General features: G+C 45.0%; 1 protein-coding gene and 1 pseudogene across 9 annotated transcripts in view; both read left to right on the top strand.

Moving 5' to 3' along the window:
* The window catches only part of KMT2C (lysine methyltransferase 2C), a 205,749-nt gene that overhangs the window by 41,060 nt on the left and 148,987 nt on the right, over nt 1-15,702 (top strand). For all 9 annotated transcript variants that reach the window (XM_066627556.1, XM_066627555.1, XM_066627557.1 and 6 more), the window contains exons 2-4: nt 3,172-3,260; nt 10,550-10,688; nt 13,848-14,054. In XM_066627556.1, coding sequence (XP_066483653.1) covers nt 3,172-3,260; nt 10,550-10,688; nt 13,848-14,054 — 435 coding nt within the window. The remainder of the gene's footprint in view (nt 1-3,171; nt 3,261-10,549; nt 10,689-13,847; nt 14,055-15,702) is intronic.
* Nucleotides 608-727, top strand: LOC136655135 (5S ribosomal RNA; annotated as a pseudogene).

Raw genomic sequence — 15,702 nt, 5'->3', positions numbered from 1 at the left:
AAGGTGTGTAAAATATTTCTTGATATCAAAGTAGCCTAACCAGAAATACAATAAAATTGGGGGGGGGGATTTTCTCGTAACAAAACCCTCATGGAGGCATGATCTACTTCTCATGTTGCCCAATGGTTAGTATGAGAGTTGTTTAAGGATTGCAACTTAAACTTGAAGTGCTACATCTTATGTGATGTTAGATGAACTTCTGAAACATATCTTGAATAAACACTTTATTGATGCTTTATAAAGGTAGTCAGTGTTTCTCAAACTGTGGGTTGGGACCCACTAGGTGGGTCACAAGCTAATTTCAGGTGGGTCCCATTCATTTCAATATTGCATTTTTAATATGTTAGACTTGATGATCCCATGTTATGTGACTGCATTTGGGGAAATGTTACAGACCTGTACTTTTAACAAGCTACTATGTATATTTTAATAATGATATTCAATGAAATTTACTCCTGGGTAAATGTGGGTAGGATTGCAGCCTAGGATTGTTACAAATTTTCCTGCTTGATGTCACTTCCAGTCATCACATCACTTCCGGAGGGTCCTGAAGATTCTCATTCTAAAAAGTGGGTCCTGGTGCTAAATGTGTGAGAACCACTGATGTTAGTACAGCAACTGTTACCCTGCACATGCCCGATCTCGCCTGATCTCGGAAGCTAAGCAGGGTCAGGCCTGGTTAGTACTTGGATAGGAGACCGCTTGGGAATACCGGGTGCTGTAGGTTTATACCATAGTCTTTCGAGACTGAAGGTTGCCAACGAGTACCACTGATGTTAGTTATAATTTATACATGTGTAAATATACATTATACATGCTGTCATCTCATGAGAAGGAAGGACTCTGGAAAAGACCCGGACGCTGGGAAAAATTGAAGGCAAAAGGAGAAGGGGACAGTAGAGGATGAGATGGTTGGATGGTGTCACGAGGCAATGAACATGAATTTGGACAAACTCTGGAAGTTAGTGGTAGATGAGGGGGCCTGGTGTGCTGTGGTCTATGGGGTCATGAAGAGTTGGACATGACTTAACGACTGAACAACAACAAAAATGTTAATTGTTAGTTGTTCTATTTCAGGGGTGGCCAACTTGCAGCATGTGTGTCATTAGTGGCACCCGCACACTTTCTAAGTAGCATGCGCAAAGTCACCAAGTATTTTTGAAGAAAAAAACATTTAAATAATAAAGCACTACAGCAGTTCATGGTTTGCTTGATTTCTTTTGCTACTCCTTTCATAGTATACCCCCAAGTTTCTAACACTGCAGTGAGGACACTCAGGACAGCCACATCTATTCTGCTTGATATGCGGAATAGGTTGGAAAATAGGAAGAAAGTCAGGAAAAGAATGATAGACAGGAGAGATAAGAACAGCCCCCTGCATCAGGCCATAGGCTCATCTAGTCCAGCTTCCTGTATCTCACAGCGGCCCACCAAATGCCCCAGGGAGCACACCAGATAACAAGAGACCTCATCCTGGTGCCCTCCCTTGCATCTGGCATTCTGACATAGCCCATTTCAAAAATCAGGAGGCTGTGCATACACATCATGGCTTGTACCCCGTAATGGATTTTTCCTCCAGAAACTTGTCCAATCCCCTTTTAAAGGCGTCCAGGCCAGTCGCCATCACCACATCCTGTGGCAAGGAGTTCCACAGACCAACCACACGGTGAATAAATAAATAGTTTCTTTTGTCTGTTCTAACTCTCCCAACACTCAATTTTAGTGGATGTCCCCTGGTTCTGGTGTTATGTGAGAGTGTAAAGAGCATCTCCCTATCCACTCTGTCCATCCCCTGCATAATTTTGTATGTCCCAATCATGTCCCCCCCTCAGGCGCCTCTTTTCTAGGCTGAAGAGGCCCAAATGTCAGTACAGTACAGAGGCCCAAACGCCAGATAGCCAGTACAGAGTATGCTAGTGAGTTGCATTCTGCTAACTGGCAGGTCACTTGCTTACCAAAGAAGGCTGGTATTGGTGGAGTGCTGAAGAGGTGAGGGGTGGGCTGTAGGGGTCTGATTGGGGCAGCACAGAGATGGCCAATGAGATCAGCAAAACGCAGGTGCCCCAGCTGGGCAGAGATACCACCTTCAGGAAAATCATCTGCAAAGAGATCCTGACTAAGATAATCCACAAAGAAATCCCAGCTAAAATAATCTTTGAGGATGAGATAGTGGGTAGGCAGAGGGTGACTTGGCTATGCTTTTCAAAAGCGCAATGAACACTGGGCTGGAACAAGACCTGGTGGGCTAGACTAAAGGTCTATGCTGGCCACCTTTCTGGCCTCATCAGCAGTTAGCCAGATGTCTTTGGAAAGCCACAAATAGGCAACAGCACTCACATGTTTCTTACCTTCTGGTACTCTGAGATATACTGCCCTTGAACTTGGAGGCTCAATGTAACTGTTGTAGTAATTGTTAAAAGTGATGTTAAGATGGAATGGCATGTTCAAGATTCTCTACACAAAAAGTGGCACGTGGTGTGTTGCTGGTTGGCCATCCATGTCCTATCTTATGCCACACAACATTTTTCTCATGCTAGGCATTTAGAATGATTTTTGGGTGAACTAAGAACCTTTGAAATTAGTGTAATAATTATCTGGATTTTTGCAGTAAGGGCTGTCTTCACGATCAGATTAGGTACAGGTGTATTTATTTTTTAAAATTTCTATACTGTGATCAGGATCCCAAGGACTGCACAACCAATTGCATGCTTTCAAGGGGGCTTTAGGCTTGTGTTTAAGTAATAGCTTTGCGCTACATACATGCACATACAGCTTTTGAAACAAAGGGGAATTTCATGAAAACAGTTTAATATGAAGGGAATGCTGTTCAAACAAAAATAAGGTGACCTAACTGGAAGCCAGATCTTTACAGCACGGCTAAAGCAGCTCTTTGAATGAAGCCTATATGGTTTTTTTCTTTTTTTCTTAAAATGTGAACCATTTATTTGTAATAGCAGAAAAATTGAGTAATATGAACAGATGGAAGGGCATATCTCAGTTTTTCCCTTTGTATCATATTCAGGCAATTAGTAGTAAAAAATGTAGAGCTATCTTTTAATGCTTCAAAATTCCAGCTAATCTGGTATTTAACACTTAATAGAACAAGTTTCCTGATTAGATTTTATACAAAATAATTGTTTTCACATTCTGAGCAGTTTTTTTGTTTCATAGGCCTCGGAGTAGAGGAAAACCTGCAGTGGAGGATGAAGACAGCATGGATGGGTTGGAGGCAGGAGAAACAGAAAACACTGTGGAAACTGGTAAAGGCATATACATTACACTGCTTCCTATTCATTGGCAGCTCCTTGCTTCACTATCTTGTTGATGAGTATGCTATTTTGTATTCGCGTAGAAACATAGCTATCCAGATTTTGTTGTGGTCCTGTATAAACCCCTTAGATCAAATGTTTATTGAGGTAGTTAATTTCTGTATCGGCTCTGATGTCTGAGCTGCTGTTGTATGAAGAAGGTGCCTCCTTTTGTCTATCCTAAATCTTCTGCCAGTTTCCGTGGATGCTGAACCCATGCCTCAGAAGGCCTCCAGGACATCCTGGAGGTGTTCTGAGGCTGGGGCAAGCCTGTTCTGAGGCTGCAGAACATGTCTTGGACACGACTGAAAGTTGTGTCCGCGAACCAGAAGTGGCTTACGGTCATGTTGGAGATGGGTTTTAAGGTGGTGCGGAGGCCTGTAGAGTTTGCTACAGGCCCAGCACAGCCCCAAGGTGAGCAATTGTGGTGCCATGCTGCTCCTCCGGCATCTGTAGATTCTAGCATTTCGGTATCCATAGGGATCCTTGAACAGATCCTCCACAAATACCAAGGGCCCACTGTATACTGAATGTGGCCACATATGTATAGCAGTATTAAAATACAGTCATGCGCCACTTAATTATGGGTATTGGGACTACGATCCCGTTGTCAAGCAGTGCTTGACACAATGTGGACCCTCCGCAGGGAAGGGGATACTCTGCTCCCCTCCCCTCGCCTCCGGAGGGTCATCTGAGCCTTCCAGATGCAGTGCATGTCTGAGCGCTGCCTCTGCAAGGCTCAGACCTTGGGAAGTTGCGTCTTGTGCAACTTCCAGTTTCATGGAGGAAACAGGAAATCACGTGAGAGACGCAATTTCCCTCAGTCTGAGCCTTGCAGAGGCAGCGTTTGGAGATGCGCTGCCTCTGGGAGGCTCAGACGACCCTCCGGAGGCGAGGGGAGTGGAGCTCCCCTCGCATTTGGAGGGTGGGGGTGTGCGCTCCCGACGACCACATGACCATGCGTGGTCATTAGATATGTGATCCTGGCATAAGCCAGTACATTGCAAAGGGAAGCATATCTGTGTTATCCATCTTGTTCTTGAACTCTTTCTAAATGATCTGTACCATGAAACTTGCAGCTTTCATTGCTGCCACACGTTGGGTTAGTGTTTTCACTGAGTTATGCACTACACCTCCAAGCTCTCTTTTGTAGTTCTTAACCAGCAGGGCAGACCTATCGCTATACAGTCATGCCCCCTTACCCGTGGGGGTTCTGTTTTGGAACCTTCCATGGATAGCTGAAATCGCAAATAAGGGCAAATTCCTGTCCCCACATTCTGGGGGGTTCACCCCCTCCAGAAGAGAGGGAAACTGCACTCCCTTTGCAAAGGGTAGTCTGAGCTCAGCAGAGGCCAGAAGTGCCCATCCCTGGCTTCTGCTGGGCTCAAAACATGTGACTTCTGGTTTCACAGATAAATCGGAAGTGATGTTTTTAATGCCTTATAAGGCATTAGGAGGCCTGGGGAAGCCCCTGAAGGGCCTGAGAATGCCTTGTATGGCATAAAAACATCACTTCAGGTTTTCTTTGAAAAATCGGAAGTCACATTTTTTTCAAAACAACCAATTTTGAAGCCCGCAGCGGGCAGTTGCGTGCTGCTTCTGTGTGCTTCAGAAAACGTTCCGGAGAAGATAGGAGGCGAAAGGCGCCAGATATCATGAATTTATTTATCTGTGATTTTTGGTATCCGTGGGGGCTCAGAGAACAGATCCCCTGCTGATTCCAAGGTGCTACCTGTAATTATATTATAATTATCCCCACGCTTGTAATTTTTAGACAGTCTATTTTTCCTAATTTTGGCTTTATATACAATACACTTTATTGTGATCAGGCTAAGCAAGTTAACTTTCATACTTTTAGGCCCAAATCCTACTTTTAGGCCCAAATCCTACTTTCCAGCACTGGCATAGCTGTGCCAATGGAATGTGTGCTGCATCCTGCAGTTGGGTGGCACTCACGGAGGCCTCCTCAAAGTAAAGGAATGTTTGTTCCCTTACCTTGGAGCTGCATTGCCTTTATGTTGGTGCTGGAAAGTGGGTTAGGATTGCACCCTTAGTTTAAGAAGCAGGCACTGAGCTGTATTGTAATAGACTGGTATCGTATGTGACCGCGAAGCTGTTGAAGAGTTTGTGGATTTCTTTTCTCTAGGTTTGATAAAGTTTGCTCCACTTTTGAAAGCAAAAGTGGATCGATTGCGCCCTGCCTTCTCTAAAGTGGAGTACAATCACTCCACTTGCACTTCTGAAGCTGCGGGGAGCCCTGCAGAAGGTCGTGCAGGGCTCCCCGCACCCCTGGGAGGCTGCAGGAAGCTCTGGTATGTCCAGCCAAGCCCCTGCAGCCCCCTGAGTGACACAATCCTGGAGATCTCATTGCTGCCTCCCCCCTGCCCCCGCAAGAACTTAGAGCGGCTCAAACTCTCCCAGATTGTTTGAAAACCATAGGGTTGCAATTTATAGGGTTGCAATTTATATCAGCAGCAAACTGGGATTATTGGCAAAAGAAGGATGAAACAAAAATTGCTATGCAGTATTAACTTTTCAGGCACTGGGGTCAACATTAATTTACAAGGTCTTGAGGATTTCTTTTAGAAATCTTAGATCTGAATGGAATTTTATTGTGCAATATTGAGATTTCAGTTCCTGCATACATTATTTTGCAGCACTAGCTAGGTTGTCTTCTGTTGTTGGAAACCTTCAGTCTTGAAAGACTATGGTATCATGCTCTGAATGGTGGTTCTGGCACAGCATCTAGTGTGGCTGAAAAGGCCGATTCAGGAGTGACAATCCTTTCCACACTGGGAGCAAGTATAGTGTGTCCCTGGTCTGTCTCCCTGGCTATGGGCCTTCCTTCTTTGCCTCTTTGCCTCAGTCTGTTGGCAAAGTGTCTCTTCAAACTGGGAAAGGCCATGCTGCACAGCCTGCCTCCAAGCGGGCCGCTCAGAGGCCAAGGTTTCCCATCTGTTGAGGTTCATTCCTAAGGCTTTCAGATCCCTCTTGCAGATATCCTTGTAGCGCAGCTGTGGTCTACCCATAGGGTGCTTTCCCTGCACAAGTTCTCCATAGAGGAGATCCTTTGGGATCTGACCATTGCACATTCTCACGACATGACCAAGCCAATGCAGGCATCTCTTTTTCAGCAGTGCATACACGCTGGGGATTCCAGCTCGTTCCAGGACTGTGTTGTTTGGAACTTTGTCCTGCCAGGTGATACCGAGGAGGTGTCGGAGGCAGCGCATGTGGAAAGCGTTCATCTTCTTCTCCTGTTGTGAGCAAAGAGTCCATGACTCGTTGCAGTACGGTAGTGTACTCAAGACGCAAGCTCTGTAGACCTGGATCTTTGTATGTTCTGTCAGCTTCTTGTTGGACCAGACTCTCTTTGTGAGTCTGGAAAATGCGGTAGCTGCTTTACCAGTGCATTTGTTTAGCTTGGTATCCAGAGAAAGAGTGTCGGAGATCGTTGAGCCAAGGTACACAAAGTCGTGGACAACCTCCAGTTCGTGCGCAGAGATTGCAATGCAGGGAGGTGAGTCCACATCCTGAACCATGACCTGTGTTTTCTTCAGGCTGATTGTCAGTCCAAAGTCTTGGCAGGCCTTGCTAAAACAGTTCATGAGCTGCTGGAGATCTTTGGTAGAGTTGGCGGTGACAGCTGCATCGTTGACAAAGATGAAGTCACGCAGACATTTCAGCTGGACTTTGGACTTTGCTCTCAGTCTGGAGTGGCTGAACAGCTTTCTGTCTGATCTGGTCCGGAGATAGATGCCTTCTGTTGCAGTTCCAAAGGACTACTTCAGCAGGACAGCGAAGAAAATCCCAAACAAGGTTGGCGCGAGAACACAGCCCTGCTTCACTCTGCTTCGGATGTCAGAGGGGTCTGATGTGGAGCCATCAAAGACTACAGTGCCCTTCATGTTCTTGTGGAAAGACCTGATGATGTTGAGGAGCCTGGGTGGACATCTGATCTTGGGGAGAATCTTGAAGAGACCGTCCCTGCTGACCAGGTCGAAAGCCTTCATGAGATCTATGAAGGCTATAAAGAGTGGCTGTTGTTGTTCTCTGCATTTCTCCAGTAGCTGTCTAAGGGAGAATACCATACCAGTGGTGCACCTGTTGGCTCAGAATTCGCACTGTGATTCTGGGTAGACGCTCCCTGCAAGTACCTGGAGCCTCTTCAGTGCAACTTGGGCAAACAGCTTTCCTACAACGCTAAGGAGAGAGATGCCATGGTAGTTACTGCAGTCACCCCTGTCACCTTTGTTCTTGTACAGTGTGATGATGTTTGCATCCCTCATGTCCTGTGGTGCTCCACCTTCTCTCCAGCAGAGGCAGAGGATTTCATGCAGCTCAGTGGCAATGATCTCTTTGCAGCATTTTAGAACTTAAGCAGGGATGCTGTCTTTCCCAGGTGCCTTGCCAGAGGCAAGGGAGTCCAGGGCCACGTGAAGTTCTGCTAGGGTTGGTTCACTGTCAAGTTCCTCCAACACAGGCAGGCACTTGATGTTGTTCAGTGCTTCCTCGGTTACTGCATTTTCTTGGGAATATAGCTCAAAGTAGTGCTGCACCCAGCGTCCCATCTGCTGTGCCCGGTCCTGGATGACCTCACCTGTGGCAGACTTCAGAGGGGCAGTTTTCTCTCTCCTCCCTCCTCCATGTCCCACAATCTCTTCTCTGTCCACCATAATTCTGCAATCCTCTCCCTCCACAACCCCAGCTGTTGTGGGTTTGGCTGTACTTGTCATAAGAGGTGACTAAACAGCCACCAGGTAGATGAGGCTCGTCAGCCTGGGAAGGCAGCTCATCTAAGATAAGGAAACTCTGACCACAAACCTCCACTCCCTTGTGGCTATATCCAGTTGTGGAAAAGGCTTCAGGAGTCAACCTCGAGGCAAAACCCAGAGCCGGAGTCCCTGAGGCAGTTCATGGCTGAACACAGTCACGCTCTGGCAACTCCTGTGATGCCACTGGAACCAACCGTATTGGCTTCTGGCTTTCCATTGGACCATTTCAGCGACCTGGATAGGGGGGATTTGCTGCATGGGTAACAGTCTATCCTCCATACCCACTTTACCTAGGCCTCGTGCACTGAAGAGGACACTCCAACTTCGCCATACGGTGTTGGCACAACACGGGAAGCAGCAGTTTACCGGTTATAAATCTTCGCTCCATTGGCATAGAGCGTGACGCCAGGGGCTGCTTCCGACAGTGGTAGAGATCATTGTATCTCATTGGGCAGCTACCGCCCGCCTTAAGCTGGGCAGTCCCCAGCCAGTAAGGTGCTGCCTTGCTATGGTCCATTAGGTTTAGGGTCCGTGGGGTTTAGGGTGCATGGGGTTTAGGGTGAAAACCGACAAGTGAATCGACAACTCTGCGCCAGGCAACAGAAAACAGAAAACTCCTGCTCTAAAGCTGGGCACCTGGAACGTAAGGACAATGACACCTGGCTTCTCTGACGACCGCAGGAAATAGACAACGCCTGCAAAACAGCTGGCATCGACATGGAGCTGAGCAGACTGCAGATGGACATCGTCACCCTTCAAGAGATGAGGCTGCCGGATTCAGGATCTGTTAAGGAGAGAAATTTCTCATTTTTCTGGCAGGGAAAACCACCAAACAAGACCAGGGAACATGTTGTTGGCTTTGCAGTCAGAAATACCCTGCTGAAATCCATCATCCCACCTTCTGCAGGAAGTGAAAGAATTTTGTCCCTGCAGCTCCACTCATCAGCAGGACTTGTCACTCTTATCAGTGCATATGCACCGACTCTGTCATCTTAAGCAGAAGCTGAAGACAAATTCTATGATGACCTGGCCACCACTATCAAGGAAATCCCTGAAAAAGAGCCATTGTTCATCCTCGGTGATTTCAATGCTAGAGTTGGTGCTGATCACAGTTCATGGCCCACTTGCTTAGGCCAGTTCGGCACTGGGAAGATGAATGAAAATGGCCAACGCCTGCTAGAACTTTGCTGTCATCACAGTCTCTGCGTCAGCAACACCTTCTTCAACACGAAGCCCCAACATAGAGTCTCTTGGAGACACCCAAGATCAAAGCACTGGCACCAGCTCGACCCAATTCTCACCAGATGCTCCAGCCTTCCCAGCATCAAGATCACACGCAGTTATCAGGGTGCTGCCTGTGACACTGACCACTCCCTGGTGTGCAGCAGAGTGAAACTGCTAACTAAGCAACTGTATCACACGAAAAAGGAAAGAAGACCTTGCATTGACACCAGCAAGACCCAGGACCATGGAAAAGTGGAGGAATTTGCACAAGCGCTAAGGAATCTCTTCCAGGCCCGGCCGATGCAGAGGCATCCAACAGATGGGAACATTTCAAAAATGCCGTTTACAACACTGCCTTGTCCATATTCGACAGGAAGACCAAAAAAACGGCAGACTGGTTTGAAGCCCACTCTGAGGAGTTGACACCAGTCATTGAAGAAAAGAGGAGAGCTCTAGCAGCATACAGAGCCTGTCCGAGTGAGTGCAACCTGCAGGTCTTCCGAGCTGCTCGTAGCAAAGTCCAGCAGACTGGACTCCTGCTGGACTGGACAGTGACTCCTGCTGGACTGGACAGTCCAGCAGGAGATGTGCTAATAACTACTGGCTCCAACTCTGTTCCCAGATACAGATAGCAGCTGACATGGGCAACATCAAGGGGATGTATGACGGTATCAAGCTGGCCCTAGGTCCAACACAGAAGAAAACTGTCTTCTAGAGTCTACATACCAAATTTCATGAACTGGTGAACACTCTGTTCTGTACTCCTTGCTGTACTAGCCACATGGCAACACTTTAAAACAGTGATTTTCAATCTTTTTCATCTCATGGCACACTGACAAGGCACTAAAATTGTCAAGGCACACCTTCAGGTTTATGACAGTTGACAGGGCACACCATGTTGCTGGTGGGGAGCTCTCATCCCCCATTGACCCTACTAATAAATGACCATTTCCCAAATTCCTGTGGCACACCTTTGAACCACTCGGGGCACACCAATGTGCCATGGCTTTAAAAGCTGCCACTACACTGAAGGGAGATTAAACGTATACTTAATAACACAGTCATAATCCTAGAACTGAATAAATCCTAGAACTCAATAAATATTGAGAGCAGGATATGCTTAGGCTTCTGGTGAGTTTTGGGGTTTTAAAAATTTAATTATGTAGAGTGGAATATTGCCAAGACAGATTCTCTTCACTTAAAAGTGGAACTTCTTAATCACCTTATTCTTCTTGTCAACAGAAGTCAAAGAACAGTCTGCAGAAGAGGATGGCCAAACTGAAGAGGATGGTGGCAAGAAGCTAACACCAATTCTTCAGCGTTCAGTGTCTGAGGAGTCTGCAAACTCTGTAGCCTCTGTTGGTGTTGAAGCCAAAACCAGGTTAGAAAGTGAGACAGATGCTGAGTCAGTGGTGGGGGAAGGGCTGGAACATGAACAAGTGGTACAGAGAATGCTGGGAGCACAGGCGTGCATAATTATTCTTCCTGTTTTGAAGCATTAGCCTGTGTTGGCGGCTGCTTTATGGAGAATGATAGTTTAGTGTGCAAGCATTACAGGAGTTGCATGGTAAGTTTTCTAAGTGGTGTAGCTTTGAAAAAAACTGTACAAGAAGACAGCCTTATTGTAAGATATTCGCTCTGGAAATTTTAATACATTTGGACATTTGTGTTTGAATTAAATAAAACCAAAAGTCAATCCTTTCTGTTAATTTAAGCTAACATTTTTCTATAGCAAGCATTTTACAATATCTGTTGCTTCTAGGTTATATTTCTCAGATGCTTACTCCAGAGTAGTCCCATAGTGGAAATGGGATTTGCTCTGTAGTAAGTATTACAACTTCTGTTTTTAAGTACTCTAGCCTTCATTTTCCCTTTTGTGTTGCAGACATAAGTCTGTTTTATTGCAGAGGCATAAACACAGAGAATTATTTTGATTTTTTTTAATAATTACATTTGCTACTTATCCACTTGCGTGTACCTCTCTGAAGGAGTGTGTTGCACTGAGAACTGCAAAAATGTCCTAAATGTGAATGTAGTTATACAGCCCATCAGTCATTTGAAAACCTGCCATAACTATGCTCCTGGTTGTGCTTCTTTGGCTGCAGTCTTAACCACACTTTCCTGAGTATAAGCCCCATTGAACAAAATAGGGCTTACTTCTGAGTAGACCTGGTTAGGATTGTGCCCTTTGTGTCATAAGAGCATAAGAAGAGCCCTGCTGGATCAGGTCAAAGGCCCATCTAGTCCAACTTCCTGTATCTCACAGTGGCCCACCAAATGCCCCAGGGAGCCAACAAGACAGGCAGGCACAGTCTGCGTCCCGGTGCCCTCCCCTTCATCTGGCAATCGGAGGTAGCCTGCCTCTAAAACCAAGAGCTTGCACATACCTACTATGACTTGTAACCCGTAATGAACTTTTCCTTCAGAAATTTGTCCAATCCCCTCTTAAAGGCATCCAAACAAGATGCTATCACTACATCCCGTGGCAAGGAGTTCCACAAACTAATTACATGCTGGGTAAAGAAATATTTTCTTCTGTCTGTCCCAACACTCAACTTTCGTGGCTGTCCCCTGGTTCTGGTATTATGTGAGAGGGAAAAGAGCTTCTCTTTATCTACTCTGTAGAATCATCTATAGAATCTGTAGAGATAGAACAATCTCAGAGGTTTTTGTTGTCTTTAAATATAGTCTTTAATGTTGTCTTTAAATATAGTAACTGTATAACTTTAGGCCTTATTCAGGCTGAAATGGTCTACACTTTCCTTACGTACATCGAACTTTGTTGCTAGTGACACCTTTATCAGTAAAACAACATTAGAAATTCTGATTTTCCACAATTGTCTGCTAACTGAAGTGTGTGCATATGCACGAGCATGCATGTGTAGCAAGCAGTTGGGGTTCCCATTCCTTCCTTATGGTGCCACATGAGAATAGGGAGTCAGTAGTATGTTTGAATTATGCTATGGGATAAACTTATGCAAATAGGCATTGGTTCTTCTGTGGATTTTCGACATTGCCTGTATTAAAACAGAAGCAAAATATCTCTCCTTGAAAGCAAGCAGTGTGCCTTGAGAACATTGGCATTATGTTTTCCCTTGCACACATGTACGAGGTGTGTCCAGAAAGTAATGAGAACAATATTTTGAAAATGTATTGAAAAATTTTACTATTGAACATTGTCTCCTTCAAAGTATGCACCTTGTGAGTGTACACAACGCTCCCAGCTATTTTTCCATTTTTCATAGCATCCCTGGAAGTCTTCAAGTGGGATGGTGTTCTGAGCCTGTGTAGTGGCTCTTTGGATATTATCCACACTACCAAAACGGTGTCCTTTCAAACCATTCTTCATCTTTGGGAATATGAAAAAGTCGCAAGGAGCCAGGTTGGGGCTATAGGGTGGATGGGGAAGCACTGTGATGTGTTTTTCAGCCAAAAACTTCTCTGACAGCCAAAGCACTGTGACTCGGTGCGTTGTCATGATGAAGGATCCAAGTTGGGCTGATCTCAGGACGCACACAAAAAACTTTGTCTCAAGTGACCAATAACTTATGCAGATGATAGTGCAGCTTCTCCATAAGCTTTCCTCATCATTTCCAAAGTTTCTGATGCACTTTTGCGCAATTTCACACAAAATTTTATCGCATACCTCTGTTCCAAACTGGCTTGCATTTTTCTTAATACGAGGAACTTGAACAGGGTGTCACAAAAAAGAATGTCTCAACTCTGACAGGGCTAGAATGCAACTGATCAGTGTTCTAAGGTATACCTGGCACCCCACCCCAAATGACCTTGACCAGCTTCTACCTTCACAGAGCCCTTCTCGAGCGTAGGAACTTCATTCTCATTACTTTCTGGACACACCTCGTATGAGTGCAAAAAAACTATGTAACATCCGGGAAGGTGGATTGAACCTGGGAAGGGAGTGGTATCGTGGCAGCAGTGCCACCAATCTCCAGCCTTTCTGGGTCCACTCTGAGTTGTACCAGATCTAGGTATACCCAGTAGGGCATCAGAAGCCCACCCTGGGCAAGGGAACGCATGTGCAGTGGCTTACCCTAGGCAGGAGAGTTTCAGTTTCCGGGGACCTCTGTTCTTCCTTGCGTGTCAAAGTGTCTTTAGATGTTGGTTGGAAGGATGAATGTGTCACATGATAGAGTAAGTTTGAGAAGTGGTCAAGTTCAGAAAGCTTGATAAACACTGGTATAAGTTGATATTTCTCATGTTTAGGGGAGAGTTATATGAAAAGAAATTATAGCAGTAATATTTATATACTGCCTTCAACAAAAAGTTCACAAAGCAGACAACGTCAAATAACTAAACAGCTCTCTTTCCCAAAAGGGCTCACAATCTAAAAAGATGCAGAAGAACACTTGCAAACAGCCACTGGAAAAGACCTTGATTGATAGAAAAGACCAAGATTGAATTTAATAGGGCATTAGTTGTATTCAGTATTCTCTTGGATAATAAGATTTCCATTTGATCATACTTTGTTTCTGTCTTCAGACAGCTTTTGAAATTATTTTTCTTTCCAAATCTCTAGCAGTGAACAACTCTGCGTCTTTTGTTACTGTGGAGAACGAAGCTCACTGGGACAAGGAGAACTAAAACAATTCAGTCTGACACCAGGATTTATCACTTCGTGGAACAGCCAGCCTTTAAATAAGAGTGAAACTGGTGATATCAATAACATTTCTGAGAGTACTCCAAGGCAGATCTCAGTTCTGCATAAATCAAGGGGACAAAAGAAGTAAGACTTTCTATACTTAAAACACAAATATGTTAATGGTTTGTGTTACAGTTTGTTGGCTTGTTACTAAAGTTACACAGAGGCAGCCCATGTTCCTGTTTTTTTTAATGAAAAATATCGAGGTAAGAGTTAAAATTGAACAACCATAATTGTGACTTGCTTATTATGAGAGTGCCTTTGTCAACAGAAAAAATCCCTAAACATAGAACAAATGGAAATTTTATTTATATAAGGGCAACTAGAGAAAATAGGGCCACAGAACCAGTGGTTTGAGCATTTGGTGGGAATCTAAGTTCAAGTCCCTGCCCTGCTATGAAGTTATTGTAATGATCATGGACAAGTTCCAAACTCTGCTCTCATATCCCTTCCTTATATAGATGGAAAACATGAAGGAGGAGTGGCAGTGCTTGCACCAGAGTCTGGAGGGGGCTTAGTCTAAGCTTGATTCTAAGTCTCCCCTCCAAGTGCTTGTGCATATGTACTTGTGTGCATGTGCACACAAACTTGTCTCACCCCATGGCATAATTTTGGAGGGTGGCTTGGTGTTTCCATAGTGCCATTCTCAATCACGTTGGAGAATGCTTTCCCTTATACCAGGGGTGTCCAAACGTTTTTGCAGGAGGGCCACATCATCTCTCTGACACTGTGTCGGGGGCCAGTAAAAAAAAGGATTAATTTACATTTCAAGTTTGAATAAATTTATATGAATATTAGATGGAACTTATATGAATGAGTTCATATAAGGCCTATAAAAGGCCTTGCACAAAGCAAGGCTAGCCTTTCCTTTGTTGCTGCTGCAGCATCACAGACGTGAACCAGCAAGCACTGGAGGAAGCCCTTGTCCCACAGCTTATGCAAGAGGTTGAACAGATGGCCGTCATGCTGAGAGCAGTTGTATCAGGTCAGTGCAGAGTCCAGCAAGTCTCCAGAGGACTAGAGGCTCATTGGGGACTGGGGACTCCCTAAGGGCTGGATTGGGAGTCCTCGAGGGCCACAAGTGGGCCCAGGGCCAGGGTTTGGACACCCCTGCATGTACTCTCGGAGAAAGAGGCACCCAAGCAGTCTCCTCTCCTCTTTTCCCCATCTATGAATGACCATCTGTGAAAGAATTGCACATGCAATCAACATTAAAAAGAATTGCTGAAGTTTCTGGAAATTAAAATTTAAGTGCTTCTGTTGTAAAGTTCATTTAGGTTTTTCTTTTGTCTATCAGTGTGTAGTATAGCAGAATTCTAAAATATTTTTGGGATGTTCAGTTTATTTCATGATTACCCTGAGCAAACAGCTTCATAAGAATCTGCTTTGCTACTCTTTGGGCTCTGTTGTGCTGGCTGATTAGTAGAGGTTTTTGTAGCCTATGGGAAAGTGCAAAATTAATTTAGCTTGGAACAACTAACCAGCTCTGTCCCCTGAGAGTGGTGATGTAATCATACCCAAGTGCCATGTTGGCTGGCATCCAAGTTTAGGTACTAAAGGATTGTTGTGTTGGAGTTTTCTTATTGGTGGCTAACCCTGGAGTTCTGCCAGTAGAATGAAGCAGTAATGTAGGAAATGAAACAATAACAAAGAGAAGCAGGCTTTTAAAGGAACTTAAGGTGGACCATTTTAAGGAGAACCTGGGTGATGAAATATATCTCTTGATGACAGT

Source organism: Tiliqua scincoides, chromosome 5, assembly GCF_035046505.1.
Source record: "Tiliqua scincoides isolate rTilSci1 chromosome 5, rTilSci1.hap2, whole genome shotgun sequence".
Taxonomy (NCBI): Eukaryota; Metazoa; Chordata; class Lepidosauria; order Squamata; family Scincidae; genus Tiliqua; species Tiliqua scincoides.
The sequence above is the reverse complement of the archived record's forward strand: the minus strand, read 5'-3'. Positions and strand labels throughout refer to the sequence as shown.